This window comes from Hyaena hyaena, unplaced genomic scaffold (assembly GCF_003009895.1).
Source record: "Hyaena hyaena isolate Hyena2069 unplaced genomic scaffold, ASM300989v1 scaffold_98, whole genome shotgun sequence".
Lineage (NCBI taxonomy): Eukaryota > Metazoa > Chordata > Mammalia > Carnivora > Hyaenidae > Hyaena > Hyaena hyaena.
In genome coordinates, this window is record NW_024080730.1 from 1,199,766 (window position 1) to 1,213,437 (window position 13,672).

Consider the following 13,672-nt stretch of genomic DNA (forward strand, 5'->3'; position numbering starts at 1 on the left):
AATAAACGTTAAAGGGGCGCCTGGGTGGCTTAGTTGGTTAAGCGTCCGACTTTCGCTTAGGTCATGATCTTGCGGTTCGTGGGGTCGAGCCCCGCGTCAGGCTCTGTACTGACTGCCAGCTCAGAGCCTGGAGCCTGTTTCGGTCTGTGACTCCCTCTCTCTCTGACAATCCCCTGCTCACGCTGTCTCTCTCTCTCTCCTAGAAATAAATAAAACATTAAAAAAAAAGTTAAAAAAAAAGAAACTAGTAAAGAAGAGCAAATGAAACCCAAAGCAAGCGGAAGGAAGGAAATAATAAACATAAGAGCAGAAATCATAAGAGATTGAGAAGAGGAAAAATAATACAGAAAATCAGTGAAACTTAAAAGCTGTTTCTTTGAAAAGATAAATGAAATGAATCTATAATCAGATTAAGAAAATGTAGAAAAGATACACGTTATAAATGACAGGAATAAAAGAGGGGGCATAATTGCATTCCCTACAGACATTAAAAGAATAATAGAGGGGTGCCTGGGTGACTCCGTCGGTTAAACATCCGACTTGAGCTCAGGTCATGATCTCGCAGTTTGTGAGTTCAATCTTCGCATTGGGCTCTCTGCTGACAGCTCAGAGCCTGGAGCCTGCTTCAGTTTCTGTGTCTCTTCCTCACTATGCCCCTCCCGCGTTCATGCTCTGTCTCTGTCTCTCAATAATAAATAAGCATTAAAAAAAAAAAAGAATAATAGAACATCATAAACAACTCGGTAAACAATTTCAACAGTTTAAAGGCTGTGGACAGCTTCCTTAAAGAAGTAGTACCACCAAAGCTCCCTCCAGAACATAATAGCGTAAACAATCTTAGATCTTTTGAAGAAGTTCAATTCATATTTAAAAGCTTCCAGCAAAGACAACTCATGGCCCACATTAGCTTCATTGGTGAATTCTACCAAAGATCTAAGGACTCTACAAAAATGTGGAGAAGACATTTTCCAGCTCGTTTTATGAGGCCATCCTTACTTTGCAACTAAACAAAAATAATACAGGAAGAGAAACTAACAAGACTTCACAAGAACTTAGATGCAAAATTCCTCAAGAAAATATTAGCAAATTAAATCCAGCGGTATATTAAGATAATGTCTCACGGCCAACTATGGTCATTTTGGGAATTCAAGCCTCATTCGTCTTTCAGAAATTAGTCAGTGTGGGGCGCCTGGGTGGCCCAGGCAGTTAAGTGTCCGACTCTGGATTTTGGCTCCGGTCAAGATACCAGGGTCGTGGGATTGAGCCCCACATTGGGCTCTGTGCTAAGTGTGGAGCTTGCTTGAGATTCTATCTCCTCTCCTCCCCGCCCCTCCCCTCCCCCACTCATGTGTGCTGCTCTTGCATGCGCTCTCAAAAACAATCAATCAGTGATAATAACCAAATGCAGACGAAACGATAGAACAGTAGGGACTCTTATTTGTGGCTGGTGGGGACACAAGACGGCACAGCATCTGCAGAAGACCACTGGACAGTTTCTCACAAAACTAAGTATAATCCAGCAATTATATTCCTTGGTATTTACCCAAAGGAGTTGAAAACATGTTCACACACAGACCTGCACACGGATGTTATGGCAGCTTCATCCACACTTGGCAAAACTTGGAAGTAACCAAGATGTTCTTCAGTATGTGAGTGCATAAATCAATCGCAGTATAACCAGACAGGTAGTACCCGCTGCTGAAAAGAATGAGCTGTCAAGCCTCGAAAAGACATGAGAGAGCCTTCAGTGGTACTAAGTGAAGGAAGCCAAGGCAAAGGTACACACTGTATGGTTCCAGCCATGTGACCTTCGGGAAAAGGCAGAACTGTGGAGACCGTGAACATAGCAGGTATTGGTGGTGGGGAGATAGATGGGCAGAGTGCAGAGGACTCCTGGGGCAGTGATGGTAGTGTGATGCCGTAATGATGCATGTGTGTCATTGTATAGTTGTGCGAGTCCCTGGAATGTACAACACCAAGAATGAACTGTGATGGTGAACCATAGACCTGGGGTGACTGGTGTGTCAGCGTAGGTTCAGTGATTGAAAGGGACATTCCACGCTGCGGGAAGGGTTGCTGATAGGGCGGGGCAGAGGGTGCTTGGACAGTCTCTGTACCTTCCCCTCCACTTTGCTGTGAACTTAAGACTGCTCTGTGAAAATAAAGCCGTAATAAAAGATGGATCAGTGATATTAACAAATTAAAGAAGAAAAACCATGTGGTCATTTCAATAAATTCCTTTATGATAAAAATCTCTCAGTAAATTAGGAATAGAAAGGACCTTGGAAACTGATAAGGCTCCCTTAAAAAAAATCTATAGCTGATACCATTCTTAATGGTCAGAGACAGAAATGTTACCCCCCTAAAATCAAGGAAGATGGTGAGGATATTCATTACCAGTCCTGTTCAGCCTCATGCTGGAGTCCCAGCCAGTACAGGAAGGCTGGGAAGAAAGAAGGGGCATCCAGACTAGAAGGGAAGGTGTAAATTGAATCAGTGTGCTAATGTCAGGATGGTCCTCATAGAGAATACTAAAGAATATTTAAAAAAAAAACACCAAACCTCTTAGAACTAACAAGTAAATTTAACATGATTGCATGACATCAGGTCAATATTAAGAAATTAGTTGGATTTCTTTATAATAGCAATAAACAACTATTTGGGATTTGGAATTTTTATGAAATACCATTTACATAGAAAAAAGAAAGTACTTAGATGTGTGTCTGTTTATAAAATGGGTGCTAGGTTTAATGCTGAAAACCATTCCATATTGATGAAATCAAAGACCACCTAAATAAATTGAGAGAGATACTGTATTCATGGATTACAAAATCCAGTATTGTTGAAAGGTCAGTTCCCCCCAGACTGATCTGATCTGGGGTGTCTGTGTAATTCCAGTCAAAATCGAAGCAGGAGTGTTTGTAGAAAACAGCAAGTGATCTCAGAGTCATGGGTTGGAGCCCCACTTTGGCCTCCATGCTGAGTGTGGAGCCTTCTTAGAAAATAAGAAGGCAGGCCACATGCTGTCAGAGAATATTGACAAATCATGTGACTGAGAAGGGACTGTATCCAGCTATGTAAAGAACACTCATAACTTTAATAATAATAAAAACAATCCAGTTTTTTAAGATCAAAATATTTGAACACTTAATAAAATATATTTGTGTAGCAAATAAATATAAAGCCCATCATCTGTCATTACTGAAATTCAAGTTAAACCACATTGAACTACCATTACATACCTTTTGAACAAATTATATTTGTTTCCTGTGGCTGGTATAACAAACTGTTGTAACAAAGCCAGAAACTGGGGCTTAAAACAGCAGAAATTACTCAGTCACAGTGAATGCTGGAAGTCCAAGTTCAAGGTGTCAGCAGTGCTGCACTGCGTTCCAGGGTCAGTAGCAGAGACTCATTCTTAGCCTCTTCCAGCTTCTAGTGGCTTTTGGCATTTTTGGGCTTATAGTCACCTGTCTCCTTTATCGTCACATCCCCTTCTCTGCTGTGCCATTGTGTCTCTTTAAAAAAAAAATTTTTTTTTAACATTTATTTTTTGAGAGAGAGAGAGACCGCGTGAGCAGGGGAGGGGCAGAGAGAAGGAGGCACAGACTCTGAAACAGGCTCCAGGCTCTGAACTGTCAGCACAGAGCCCGATGGGGGCCCCAGCCTCACAAACCGTGAGATCATGACTGGAGCCGAAGTTGGACACTCAACCAGCTGAGCCACCCAGGTGCCCCATTGTGTCTCCTTTATAAGGACACCCAGGATGTCATTTAGGGGCCACCTGGATAATCTGATCTTCTCTCAAATCCTTAATTAATTACATCTTCAGATAAGGTAACGTTCATAGCCCCTGGGGAATAGGGTGTAGACTTATCTTTTTGGGGGGGGGGACGCTGTTCAGCCCCCTATACCGCTAAGCCAGACCACAAAATACACAGTACTCCGTGCTTATGACCATGGAGGGCACCTGGAGGTCTCAGATGTTACCCTTGTGTGCAGAGTCCTACAACCGGTTTCTAAAAATGTCTGGCAGTTGTCACAGAGTTAAACTGACGTTTATTGTGCCATCCCGCAATGTCTCAGATATTTACCCAAGTAAAAAGAAAACTGTGTCATACAAAATTGTGAGTGTTTTTGTCACCTTTATTCATAATCACCCAAAATTGTGAACAGGCCAGCGTGTCCTCAGACTGGTAAATGGCTAAATGCTGTTACAGCAGCTGAGCCAGAAGTCGCGGACACATGTGGAAGGCTTTCAGGTGCTAGTTTACTCATTGAGGCTGCCTTCAGATGCTAGGTGTGCGCCAGGCGGCATCCCCAGCCCCTGGCACCAGCCTGACCCCACAGCAGTCCTGAGAGATGCCGGGTAGGCTCCTGGTGCCCAGAGTAGCACGTATGACTGGGGAGTGGGGGGCCAGGGCTGGGGCTCCGCAGCTGCACTGTTGGCCACTAGTTTGCACTGGTGTCCAGCTGACACACCACTTTTGGGTCTGTGTTGTCATTTGAGCTGCATGCCCACATGTTTAGGCCCTTCCCTCCCGATGTCCTTTCTCCTCCCACCTGGAGACCGCTTTTCCCGTGTGCTCACTAACACCAATTGGGATTTATGTGCCTCATTCTCCTCGCAACCCTTTTCCTGTAAGGAATAGATGATAACGAGTACAGATTGAGCTTCACGCACAAGAGTAATTTATGCTTTTTAAGTATCCAACAACATTGGTTACCCAAGAAAACCTGCAGCGGTGCAGACACAGGCCTGTTTATTAGCAGTATCCCCAACGGCACACGGTATGGGAGGCCCTGTAATTCTCCTTTCGTTGCCCCAGTTTTCTGGTGGGGACCAGCTATCAGGGTTGTAGGTATAAGGAGCTAGGAGGTGTGGGGCACGGGAGGAAATCGCATGTGATCTCTCCTGACGCTATAGGGCTTCCCATCACGTTGCTGCTCCCCAGTGAGGTTTTATTGCACCTTCTTCCCATCCTTCCAGAAATGTTGATAGAATCGTATTTACATAGCTGTCATGTATCTACCTACATACTGATAGGGAGCACCTTGACTGATTTGTTTTGAAATCATAATAAAATTACCTTGCTTTGTTTCAAGATTTGAAGGCCATATAGAGATCTGCCCACCAGGCATGAGTCATTCAGCTTGTTCGGTCAACAAGAGTGTTCTAGAAGCTATCCGAGGAAGACTTGGATCTTTTCACGAACTTCTGCTTGAGCCACCCAAGGTAGGGCAGCTGTCTTAAGCGTGCTGGCCAGGCCAGTGACTTGCTGTAAATAGTTGTTGGAAAGTATATGAAGCTTCTGGAAAGTGGAACGGGCTGCGACCTGCACATCCCAGCTAGCCTTCCTGGTTGTCTGCACTGCTTTTAAGCGAGGTTTTAGTTGGCTTTTCTCTATATGTATTGCCTACACTGCTGGAATCAAGATTAAGCAGAATATTTACCTACTTAGGAAACTCAGCGTTTAGTGGCTTTTTTTTTTCTTTCTATAAATTCTGGGCCCTTTTATGCCAGATAGTCCTCATGGCATGTCATTTTCACAGCTTTCAGGTAAAGTTAATCTTTTAGGAACTGATGTTTGAGACCGAGGTGCCTGAATCCGAGTTGGGAGTGGTGTATCAGTCTGATGAGTAGATGTCTTACTTAAGAAGTAAGTAAGTCACACTCGCCATGGTGTGACTCGGAGAGCTCACTTTCCCAATGGGGCCTCCGCGCACTAAGCCAGCAGGGACTCAGGCAGCCCGCTGACACATGAGTGACACAGAGTGAGGCCCCCTAGAAGGGAGCCGCCTGCGGGCCGCGAGTGCTGTTCCTTCCGCAGCAGAGACCAGGTGCAAGTAAGAGGCTCTTCCTTTGGGAATCTCTCTGGGAGACGCAGGTCCATGAGGTCCCCTGCCTGCCCGGTGCTTACGCTTTCCTGTTTCCTTCCTCCCTGTGTCATCGCACCCAGTGGCCTAGGCGTTGTGTGGGTCTTGTGGCCTCTACCATGCCAGAGGCCCTGGGAACCCTACGGTGCTAGTTTCTCCCTTCTACGTTAGGTGCTTGCTGTGTATTTCAGCGTTTTGTGGAAGGGAACGTGATCGTTCGCGTCCATGACGCGGGGAGTCTAGTTCAGCCTCCAGACGGTTTCCTTAGACGGCTGACGCCACCGGTTAGCAGTCTTGGGCCCTGCCCGCGTCATGTTGTCTTACCTGTTGGGCCAGTGCTCAGCCCATGCTTACCCGTCGCGGTTGGCGGCGCCCTTCATTGCGCCTCGGGGAAGAAATAGGAGAGTCAGGGAAGGAAAAGAAAGGGTTGAAGGAGTAGGTGAAGCGGAGACACTGTCCCAGGTGGGAGTGGGGGAGCTGGGCGGGAGGGGGACGTGTGAGGCAGTGCCCCTGCGCACGTCTTTGCCAGCCCTCCCATGTCCTCTCTGCTTCCTCTCTGCTTGGACAGGAAGGCAGAGTGTTGCGTGGATCCTCACACTCTGCTCTCGCTTGGCCTTCCGCTCTTTCACTGCCAGGGCTCCAGGAGGTCGGATCACACGCAGTTTTGCTAGAGGATGCGGCGCGAGTAGGTCCCGAAGTGTTTTAACGCGCCCATCACTTAGAGCTGCCTCCCCTGGGGAGAGGCTGGAGAGGAGCAGGGGGGCGGGGAAAGGGCGGCCTCGCTGGCTGCCGGCTGAGCATTCGCCACCCTTGGCCCTGGGACTCGTGCAAGTCCGCAGTGTCCTGAGTGTCTCGTGTGATTCAAAGTGTGGAGACTCCCTTTTATGGGCACGTACAGGTTCGAAGTTGATCCTCTTCCAGGTTGTGACCCAGAGACTGCTTTTGAGTTTGCGTTATTCTCAGTTTGCAGAGATCGGGGATTGTGTTCCAGAACCGCTTGGCACGTGTCTTAGGGTCAAGGTTTCCGGCCAGGTTTGGCGTATCATGCTTTTGTCCCCTTGAGTGTCTGTAGCTTTCTGCGTTCTTCCTGTGGCACTTTTGCTTGTCAAAGCAGGGGGGCACTCCATTTCTTAAAAAATGTGTAGCCCAGGGAAGTGACTTGATCTTTCCCCCTCTCGGTTATTCCAACGTGTCTCCACAATCTCAGAAGCAGCTTTGAATTTTCTGTCAGATGGAGAATTCGGGCCCCAGTATCCGCAGGGGGAGCTTACAAGGTGTTCTGCGTTGGCACACACCCCTCCACCCTTTTGCTTGTTTACTGAACTGGATTTAATTGGAAAGCTTTTTCTTCCTCAGAAAAGCGTGATGAAGACTACGTGGGGTGTGCTGGACCCTCCCGTGGGGAACACCCGGTTGAATGTGATTAGGTTGATATCCAGCCTCCTTCAGACAAATACCAGCAGTATCAATGGGGACCTTATGGAGCTGAATAGCATTGGGGTCATATTGGTAAGATTTCCCCCAAAAGATCGTTTAATTTGCCCTTGATGATCTGTAGATCTGCAACTCGCCAGGTTACAAACCTCACGAATTTCCAGTCTGTCATGACTTGTCCTGTTCTGAGCACACGTGGTCTTTCATATAGTTTTGCCTTGAGTTTATCATCAATTTTGAATGCTTGTACGTTTTCAGTATTTACGATTGCTGTGTGTAAAGTATATTAGAAGATTTCAAAGACGATTGGGACCGACTTTTCCCTCAAGAATCTCAGTCTGGCACAGCTGGTTGAGGGGGATCACGTGAGCAAGAAGTGACTGCTGGTTACAGCACCGTGTTCTGCTCATAATTAGCAAGGGGACACGTGTTTGTCTTCTCTCCGCTGAGATAGATCCGTAGAACGGGTCTATATGGAGTCTTTTGAGTTGAGTCTAGATTCTCCCTTGATACAACTATTAATTATTCTGTTGTTGGTGGACAGGGAAAGGGAGAGCCCAGGAATTATCTGGACTCCCCTGACCCTCAAGTTGCCCAGCTCCAACGTTTGTGCTTAGAATCCACCTGCCCAGCTCTGAACCCCATGCCTGCTTTGTCCGTCCTGCTCGCCCCCCTCCCACTCCCACTCCACCACACACACACACACACACACACACAGTGCAGAAGGCATGGAATTAACGCCTAGCGGGTTTCCTGAGCCATCCAGCTCCTCAAGGGGAAGTTTGGGCTCTTTGCACACTGCACAGAAGGTGGGGTCATGTCCACTTCCATCCATGTCTCATGTCATACTGGGTATAAATGCCTGTGTGAGAGGGAGGGTCTGTTTTTCAGATTGTGCCCAGAGAGGGGACACATTCTATGGCCAGTAAGTGGTGGAACCAAGATTCAAATTCACATCCAGATTCAGACCGATGAGTGCTCTGTCAGCCACCCCGTTACACCACCTGGTGTCACGGAGATATTTTTAGCTATGTTTCAGCTTTGGGTTAAGTGCCGGCAGTGTAGGGATAGAGAGCAGGGGCATGTTGGAGCGAGATGACCCGTTACAGGATTACAGTCTCTCCGGTGAAGTAGTAACCGTTGCCATCTGGGGACAGTTGGCCCTGACCTCTGGCTAGTGTGTAAAAGGATAGCGGTAGAACTTGTACCCCTGTCCCTGAAGTCATCAGTTGCTAGCCGTTTACTATATAGTAAGTACACAGCTATTGTTAATCTGACAACAAATTTTATAAAACTCCTAAATGGGTCATTAATCACTACCTGATTTTGAGTTAAGGTAATCAGACTCAAAGAATGTCCTGAATATACATATACTTGATGCATTTTGTGTTTTTCGAAATGCTCTTTCCTTTTTGTGATACTCTCAACTTTTCGGGCAGTCTGGATCCCGTGTACTTTCTGGAGGTCCGCATGTCCCTCGCTGACCCCCAGGCCTCTCTTGTTTTACTCCACTCACCACTAGTTCCATGAGTTTCAAATGCCTGAGTGGTGACTCTTGGTTAAGGTGTGAGTGCCCTGCAACTGGAGACTGTCTTTTTATCCTGGTCTTCTGTATGGCATCTAGCACTTTGCACCACACAGAGGCCATCAGTTAAAGGTTTGAGTCAAAGTTAAATTCTCAAAAATTTCTTTGAAAATTATTGGACACTTTCTGCACATAATGCCTGTATTCATTGCCTTGAAAATGTAAAAAGGTTTTCTCTTTCAGAAACTTAGGGTTGTCTCCCTGTGTGCATTGTTGTTTTCTACCAGATTCCGTGCGGTTGCTGGCATGTTCAGTGTGCAGGTATCATGCTATTCAGTCTGCACAGTGGCATTTCGAACACCCTTTAACGTAAACTTGTTTTCCTTTTAAGGAGTCCTGTTGAACTAAGAACATATCATTTTCACTTTATTAAATCACTCTTTGGGGAGCGTAGAGGAGGGGCTTTAAACATTGCAGCCGAATAAAAGCGAGCATTGTTTTCTCTTGGTTGTAGGACATGTTCTTTAAGTACACGTGGAACAACTTTTTACACACACAAGTGGAGATCTGCGTTGCACTGATTCTCGCAAGTCCTTTTGAAAACACAGAAACCAGCACCGTCACAGAGCAGGATGCCACGGGTGACAGTTTGCTGCTGAAACATGTAAGCTTCCCAGGTCTCTGTTCTGCTGCCCCTGATGATAGCAGCCTCCCTGATAAGTGTGAGGTGAATCGCTCTAATGGCAGGGGGTTAAGGTCAGAGTCCAGATATTTAACTCTCTTGTTTTCATCACCCTGTTAGGCAGTGAGTCTGTGAATCAAATCCTGGACCAAAAATCATTAGACAAACTCTTAAGAAAAAGTCTAAGTGGCCTTATTATTTGGTACAGACAATCAGGTTGGGGATTTAGAAATCCTTTGGAGAGCAAAAGAACCATAAAAACTTAAAGTCTGCAGATAGCATTTGACCAGTTGTTTTGGCTTGCCAGTTTTAATATTTTTAATTTGTTTTGAGAGCGGGAGAGAGAGTGTGCAAGCAGGGTAAGGGCAGAGAGAGTGGAGAGGGAGAGAATCCCAGGCAGGCTCCACGCTGCCACAGAGCCTGACTCGGGGCTCGAACTCTTGAACCGCAAGATCATGACCTGAGCCAAAATCAGAAGTCAACAGACTGAGCCACACAGGTGCCCCGGCTTGCCAGTTTTAACACATGGGTGAAGGTGGGCAGAAGTGGGCCATGTGCAGTATTGAGTGAAATGTTCCGTGGGTCTGTTTCCTTTTGTTAACTGTGAGGTGATTTTACAAAGTTGGTCTGCAGATCTCTTCTCCCTCTGAAGGTCTGTGGTGGCACGAAACTTCCTAGCTCACGCGGGGCTCCTCGCAAACCAGGGAGGTGGGACAAGCTGGCGTAACCAAGTAGAAGGGGCAGAAGGGCAAGACGGTGACACTGGGTGAAACCACGTCGCACAACTCGACAGCGAAGGCAGCGTGTGTGGCAGTGCTGCTGCCTGTGCTTCCAAAGCACAGCGGGCGCCGCGGGGCCGGGACAGCTCTGCCAACGCGCAGCCTGCCTTCTCCTTATGAATGTCTTAGCCAGTTTTCATGACTTAAGAAAGCCTGGCTTTGCTTCGGGTCAGGGACTCGGTGGCAGCGGCACCTGCAGTGTCATCGTTTCCCAGCAGATACGCTGCAGAAGGCGTGGCCGCTGTCGCCGTCGTGTCCTGGGGGCCATGTGGGACTTTGTTAGCACATTGCAGATGAGGTAGCCGGTGGCTCACAGCCAGGGTTAGCTTGCTGGGTGATGACAGGCCACTGCCCTATGTGAGCAGAGCTCTATTTTGTTTTAAAACTTTGACGCCTTGACGTTATTTATATAAATGTTAACTGGAATATTCTTTTCTATTCAGCTTTTTCAAAAGTGTCAGTTAATAGAACGAATACTTGATGCCTGGGAAATGAATGAGAAGAAACAGTAAGTAAACTGTTTTCTGATAGGAATTCTGTGTGATTTTTAACTTGAAGAAAATACCCTCCCTTGCCTTAGAGAACAGTGAGAATAACCGTGCTACAGACCACTTTACAGTTACAGTGGTTCTCTCTGGGTTGTTTAATCATAGCCATGTATTTTTAGATCCCCCTGTCTTTCTAGCTCTCTTGAGGGGAACCCAGGGGTTGGCTGCCTTTGAAACTTCCTGGGCCTTTGTGAAGAGCTGTTTCTCTGACAGTATGTGGAGTGGAAAGAAAAAGAGTCATAGAGTCAAGCCCCCCCCCCCCCCCCCGATGATGCTTTAAGTTCAGGTTCCTCTGGGTTCTCACGTGGAGAAGAGTCACTTCCTAACCGAAGGGGGGACGGCGACTGCCCTAGTATTTTGTGTTTCAAAAATTGCCATTAGCTGATGGGCACGCTTACTCGAAGTGGTAGTTGACACACGTGAGTAGCTTTGCCACGCACACTTTTGTCTCCCTCGGCTCCAGGGGCTTTGACGCCGTCTCAGAGTCTGAGGCAGGTGGCAGGGTGTGCTTGGAAAACAGTCTCAGGGCACACTTCTTGCATTTGTTTAAAAAATTTTTTTTTTTTTAAAATATTTATTCATTTTTGAGAGAGCACAAACAGGGGAGGAGTGGAAAGAGAGGGAGACACAGAATCTGAAGCAGCTCCAGGCTCTGAGCTGTCAACACAGAGCCCGACGCGGGGCTCGAACTCACAGACTGTGAGATCATGACCCGAGCTGAAATCAGACACTTAACCAACTGAGCCCCCAGGTGCCCCTCTTGCATTTGCTTTTCAGTCAGGCATATCGAGGTATAATTCTCGTGAAAGTCTGCCCTCTTTTGGTGTGCACGTCTCGGGCTCTGACGAACGCATGCAGCTGCATGAGCCCCGCAGTCCAGGCGCAGGGCATTCCCATCGGCCCCTGTGCCTTCGTACTTGAGCCTGTGCTGGGAGGGTTCCTGCTCTGTGTCTCTGTTCAGACCCTCTCGTGGCCCCTGGGAGAGCTAGGAACTAGAGGGAGGCATCAGTTTTATTCTGTAAGGTTTGTAAGTGTCACAAGTGCCCACTGGCACTGATGGGGCTGTGACCGGACTCTGGAAAATGCGCGTGGGGTCTGCGGCTCATGTCAGTGGGCCTCAAGCGCGTCCTGCCTCATGCGGCTGCCTTGGGCGGGCTGTGTCTGGCCAGCTCAGCTCTCTGCTCGTGTTTTGGGCCCCACGTTAGCCCCTTTGTGCCCTCCTCCACCTCCCTGTTCTCTGCCTCCCCTCGCCTGTGCTGAGGTGGCTCAGGTGCTCCATTTCCCCGGAGCTCCACCCTCCAGAGGCTTGACTGCTAAGGGTCCCCCTTCCTTGGGGGTTCCTGAACAAGTTTTTCTAGCACTTCCTTGCCCCAGAAGCCGGAAGAACATCAGGAGCCTTGGAACAAAACATGGGCATGTGGGCATTTGTGCTCCCTTGGGAGCTCGTGGGAGCGCCGTACCGTATCTGACCAAGAAGTGCCTGTGAGGAGCACCCGGGGCCGGGGGTCTTACCGTGCGGCACGGAGAGGCTCTTAGCTACTCAGCTGAGATCAACTCTGAGTCTTCTGACCCTTAGCTGTCCCCAGACCCTTAAAGATTCTTGGCAGATGCTCTGGTTTTCAGGAAAGCCTTCAAGCATGGTATGGCTTTTGTAGCGGCCCTCGAATGATGCTCCCTTTAAGCAAAAATCTATGTCCCAACCCTTTATAAATAGGCAGAGAAATCACAGCGATGTGGAGGGTAGCTCAGTGCACGGATTTGGTAAAGATGGGTCCTGCTTAGGAAGGGTAGGCCCTCAGTGGGGGAGAGCAACGGGGAGTCATTTCTGTATCCAGGTTCTAGGTGTGGAGCGGGCCCAAGACTGGCCGAGAGCCCCTCGTCTCAGCCAGATCCTTAAAATCGGCCACTCTTTTAACCTGAGAAATGCCGTTGGAAGACGGCTGTGTCTGTTAGCAGACGGGAGGGGGTTTGATGTCTCTTAGCAAGATGAACCAGCAGGGTTGGCGCCTGAGGTGCCTGCAGTCTTTTTAAAATCTGAAAAATACCTTCCCAGAAAGATGCAAAGCCAAGTCACAGAAATACCAGGTGTCAGTGAGTGTTTGGGCTTTTTTTTTTTTTTTTTAGGTTATTGAAGGTCAGTGATTGGTTTGTATATTGAACGGACCTTGCTGAGTGTGGCCACCACGATATCCTTGGGCAGACCGCGTCTGCCACCCCTACCCCAGCCTGGCCTGGCGACTGTCCGTCCCCAGCTTCAGGGTCTCAGTGTTTAGAACGATCACTCCACCCCACTGTGCTTCCCAGGCTGCCTCACGGCTCCCTCTGGTCACGAGTCTGAGGGTTTGTCCTCTCCCCCCGTCAGGGCCGAGGGCGGCAGACGGCACGGCTACATGGGACACCTGACCAGGATAGCTAACTGTATCGTGCACAGCACTGACAAGGGCCCCAGCAGTGCGGTGGTGCGGCAGCTCATCAAAGGTAAGTGGCTTCTGGAATAATACTTCGGTTGGATTGGAGGAAGGATTGAAGGGTAAATTGAGTGGAAACGTTCATAACGTTTTTAATAGTGGTCTGTGGAGTTCCTTTATATTTTGCCAGTTACCTGGAGATCTGAATGAAGTTCTCGAGACCGTGTGTGAACAGTGTAGTTCTTTGCTGGGTGTCTTTCCTGATTTCTTCAATCCTTTGAGGAAGTACCAGCAGCTCAGCCCAGGCACCCCCTCTCGCTCTCAAGGAGCCTGCCCGCTGCATCGTTCCACTGAGCCTGCTGCCCCACACGCTGGCCACTGGGTCGCTTGAGCTGGGGTCACTCTGGCTTGTTATTTTC

At 48.1% G+C, this 13,672-nt stretch overlaps 1 protein-coding gene across 14 annotated transcripts in view; it reads left to right on the top strand.

Annotated features, from left to right (window-relative positions):
- Window positions 1–13,672, top strand: part of PPP6R3 (protein phosphatase 6 regulatory subunit 3) — a 132,622-nt gene that overhangs the window by 85,390 nt on the left and 33,560 nt on the right. For all 14 annotated transcript variants that reach the window (XM_039235407.1, XM_039235416.1, XM_039235409.1 and 11 more), the window contains 5 exons: window positions 5,107–5,236; window positions 7,234–7,386; window positions 9,351–9,500; window positions 10,741–10,805; window positions 13,208–13,323. In XM_039235407.1, the coding sequence (XP_039091338.1) occupies window positions 5,107–5,236; window positions 7,234–7,386; window positions 9,351–9,500; window positions 10,741–10,805; window positions 13,208–13,323 (614 nt within the window). The remainder of the gene's footprint in view (window positions 1–5,106; window positions 5,237–7,233; window positions 7,387–9,350; window positions 9,501–10,740; window positions 10,806–13,207; window positions 13,324–13,672) is intronic.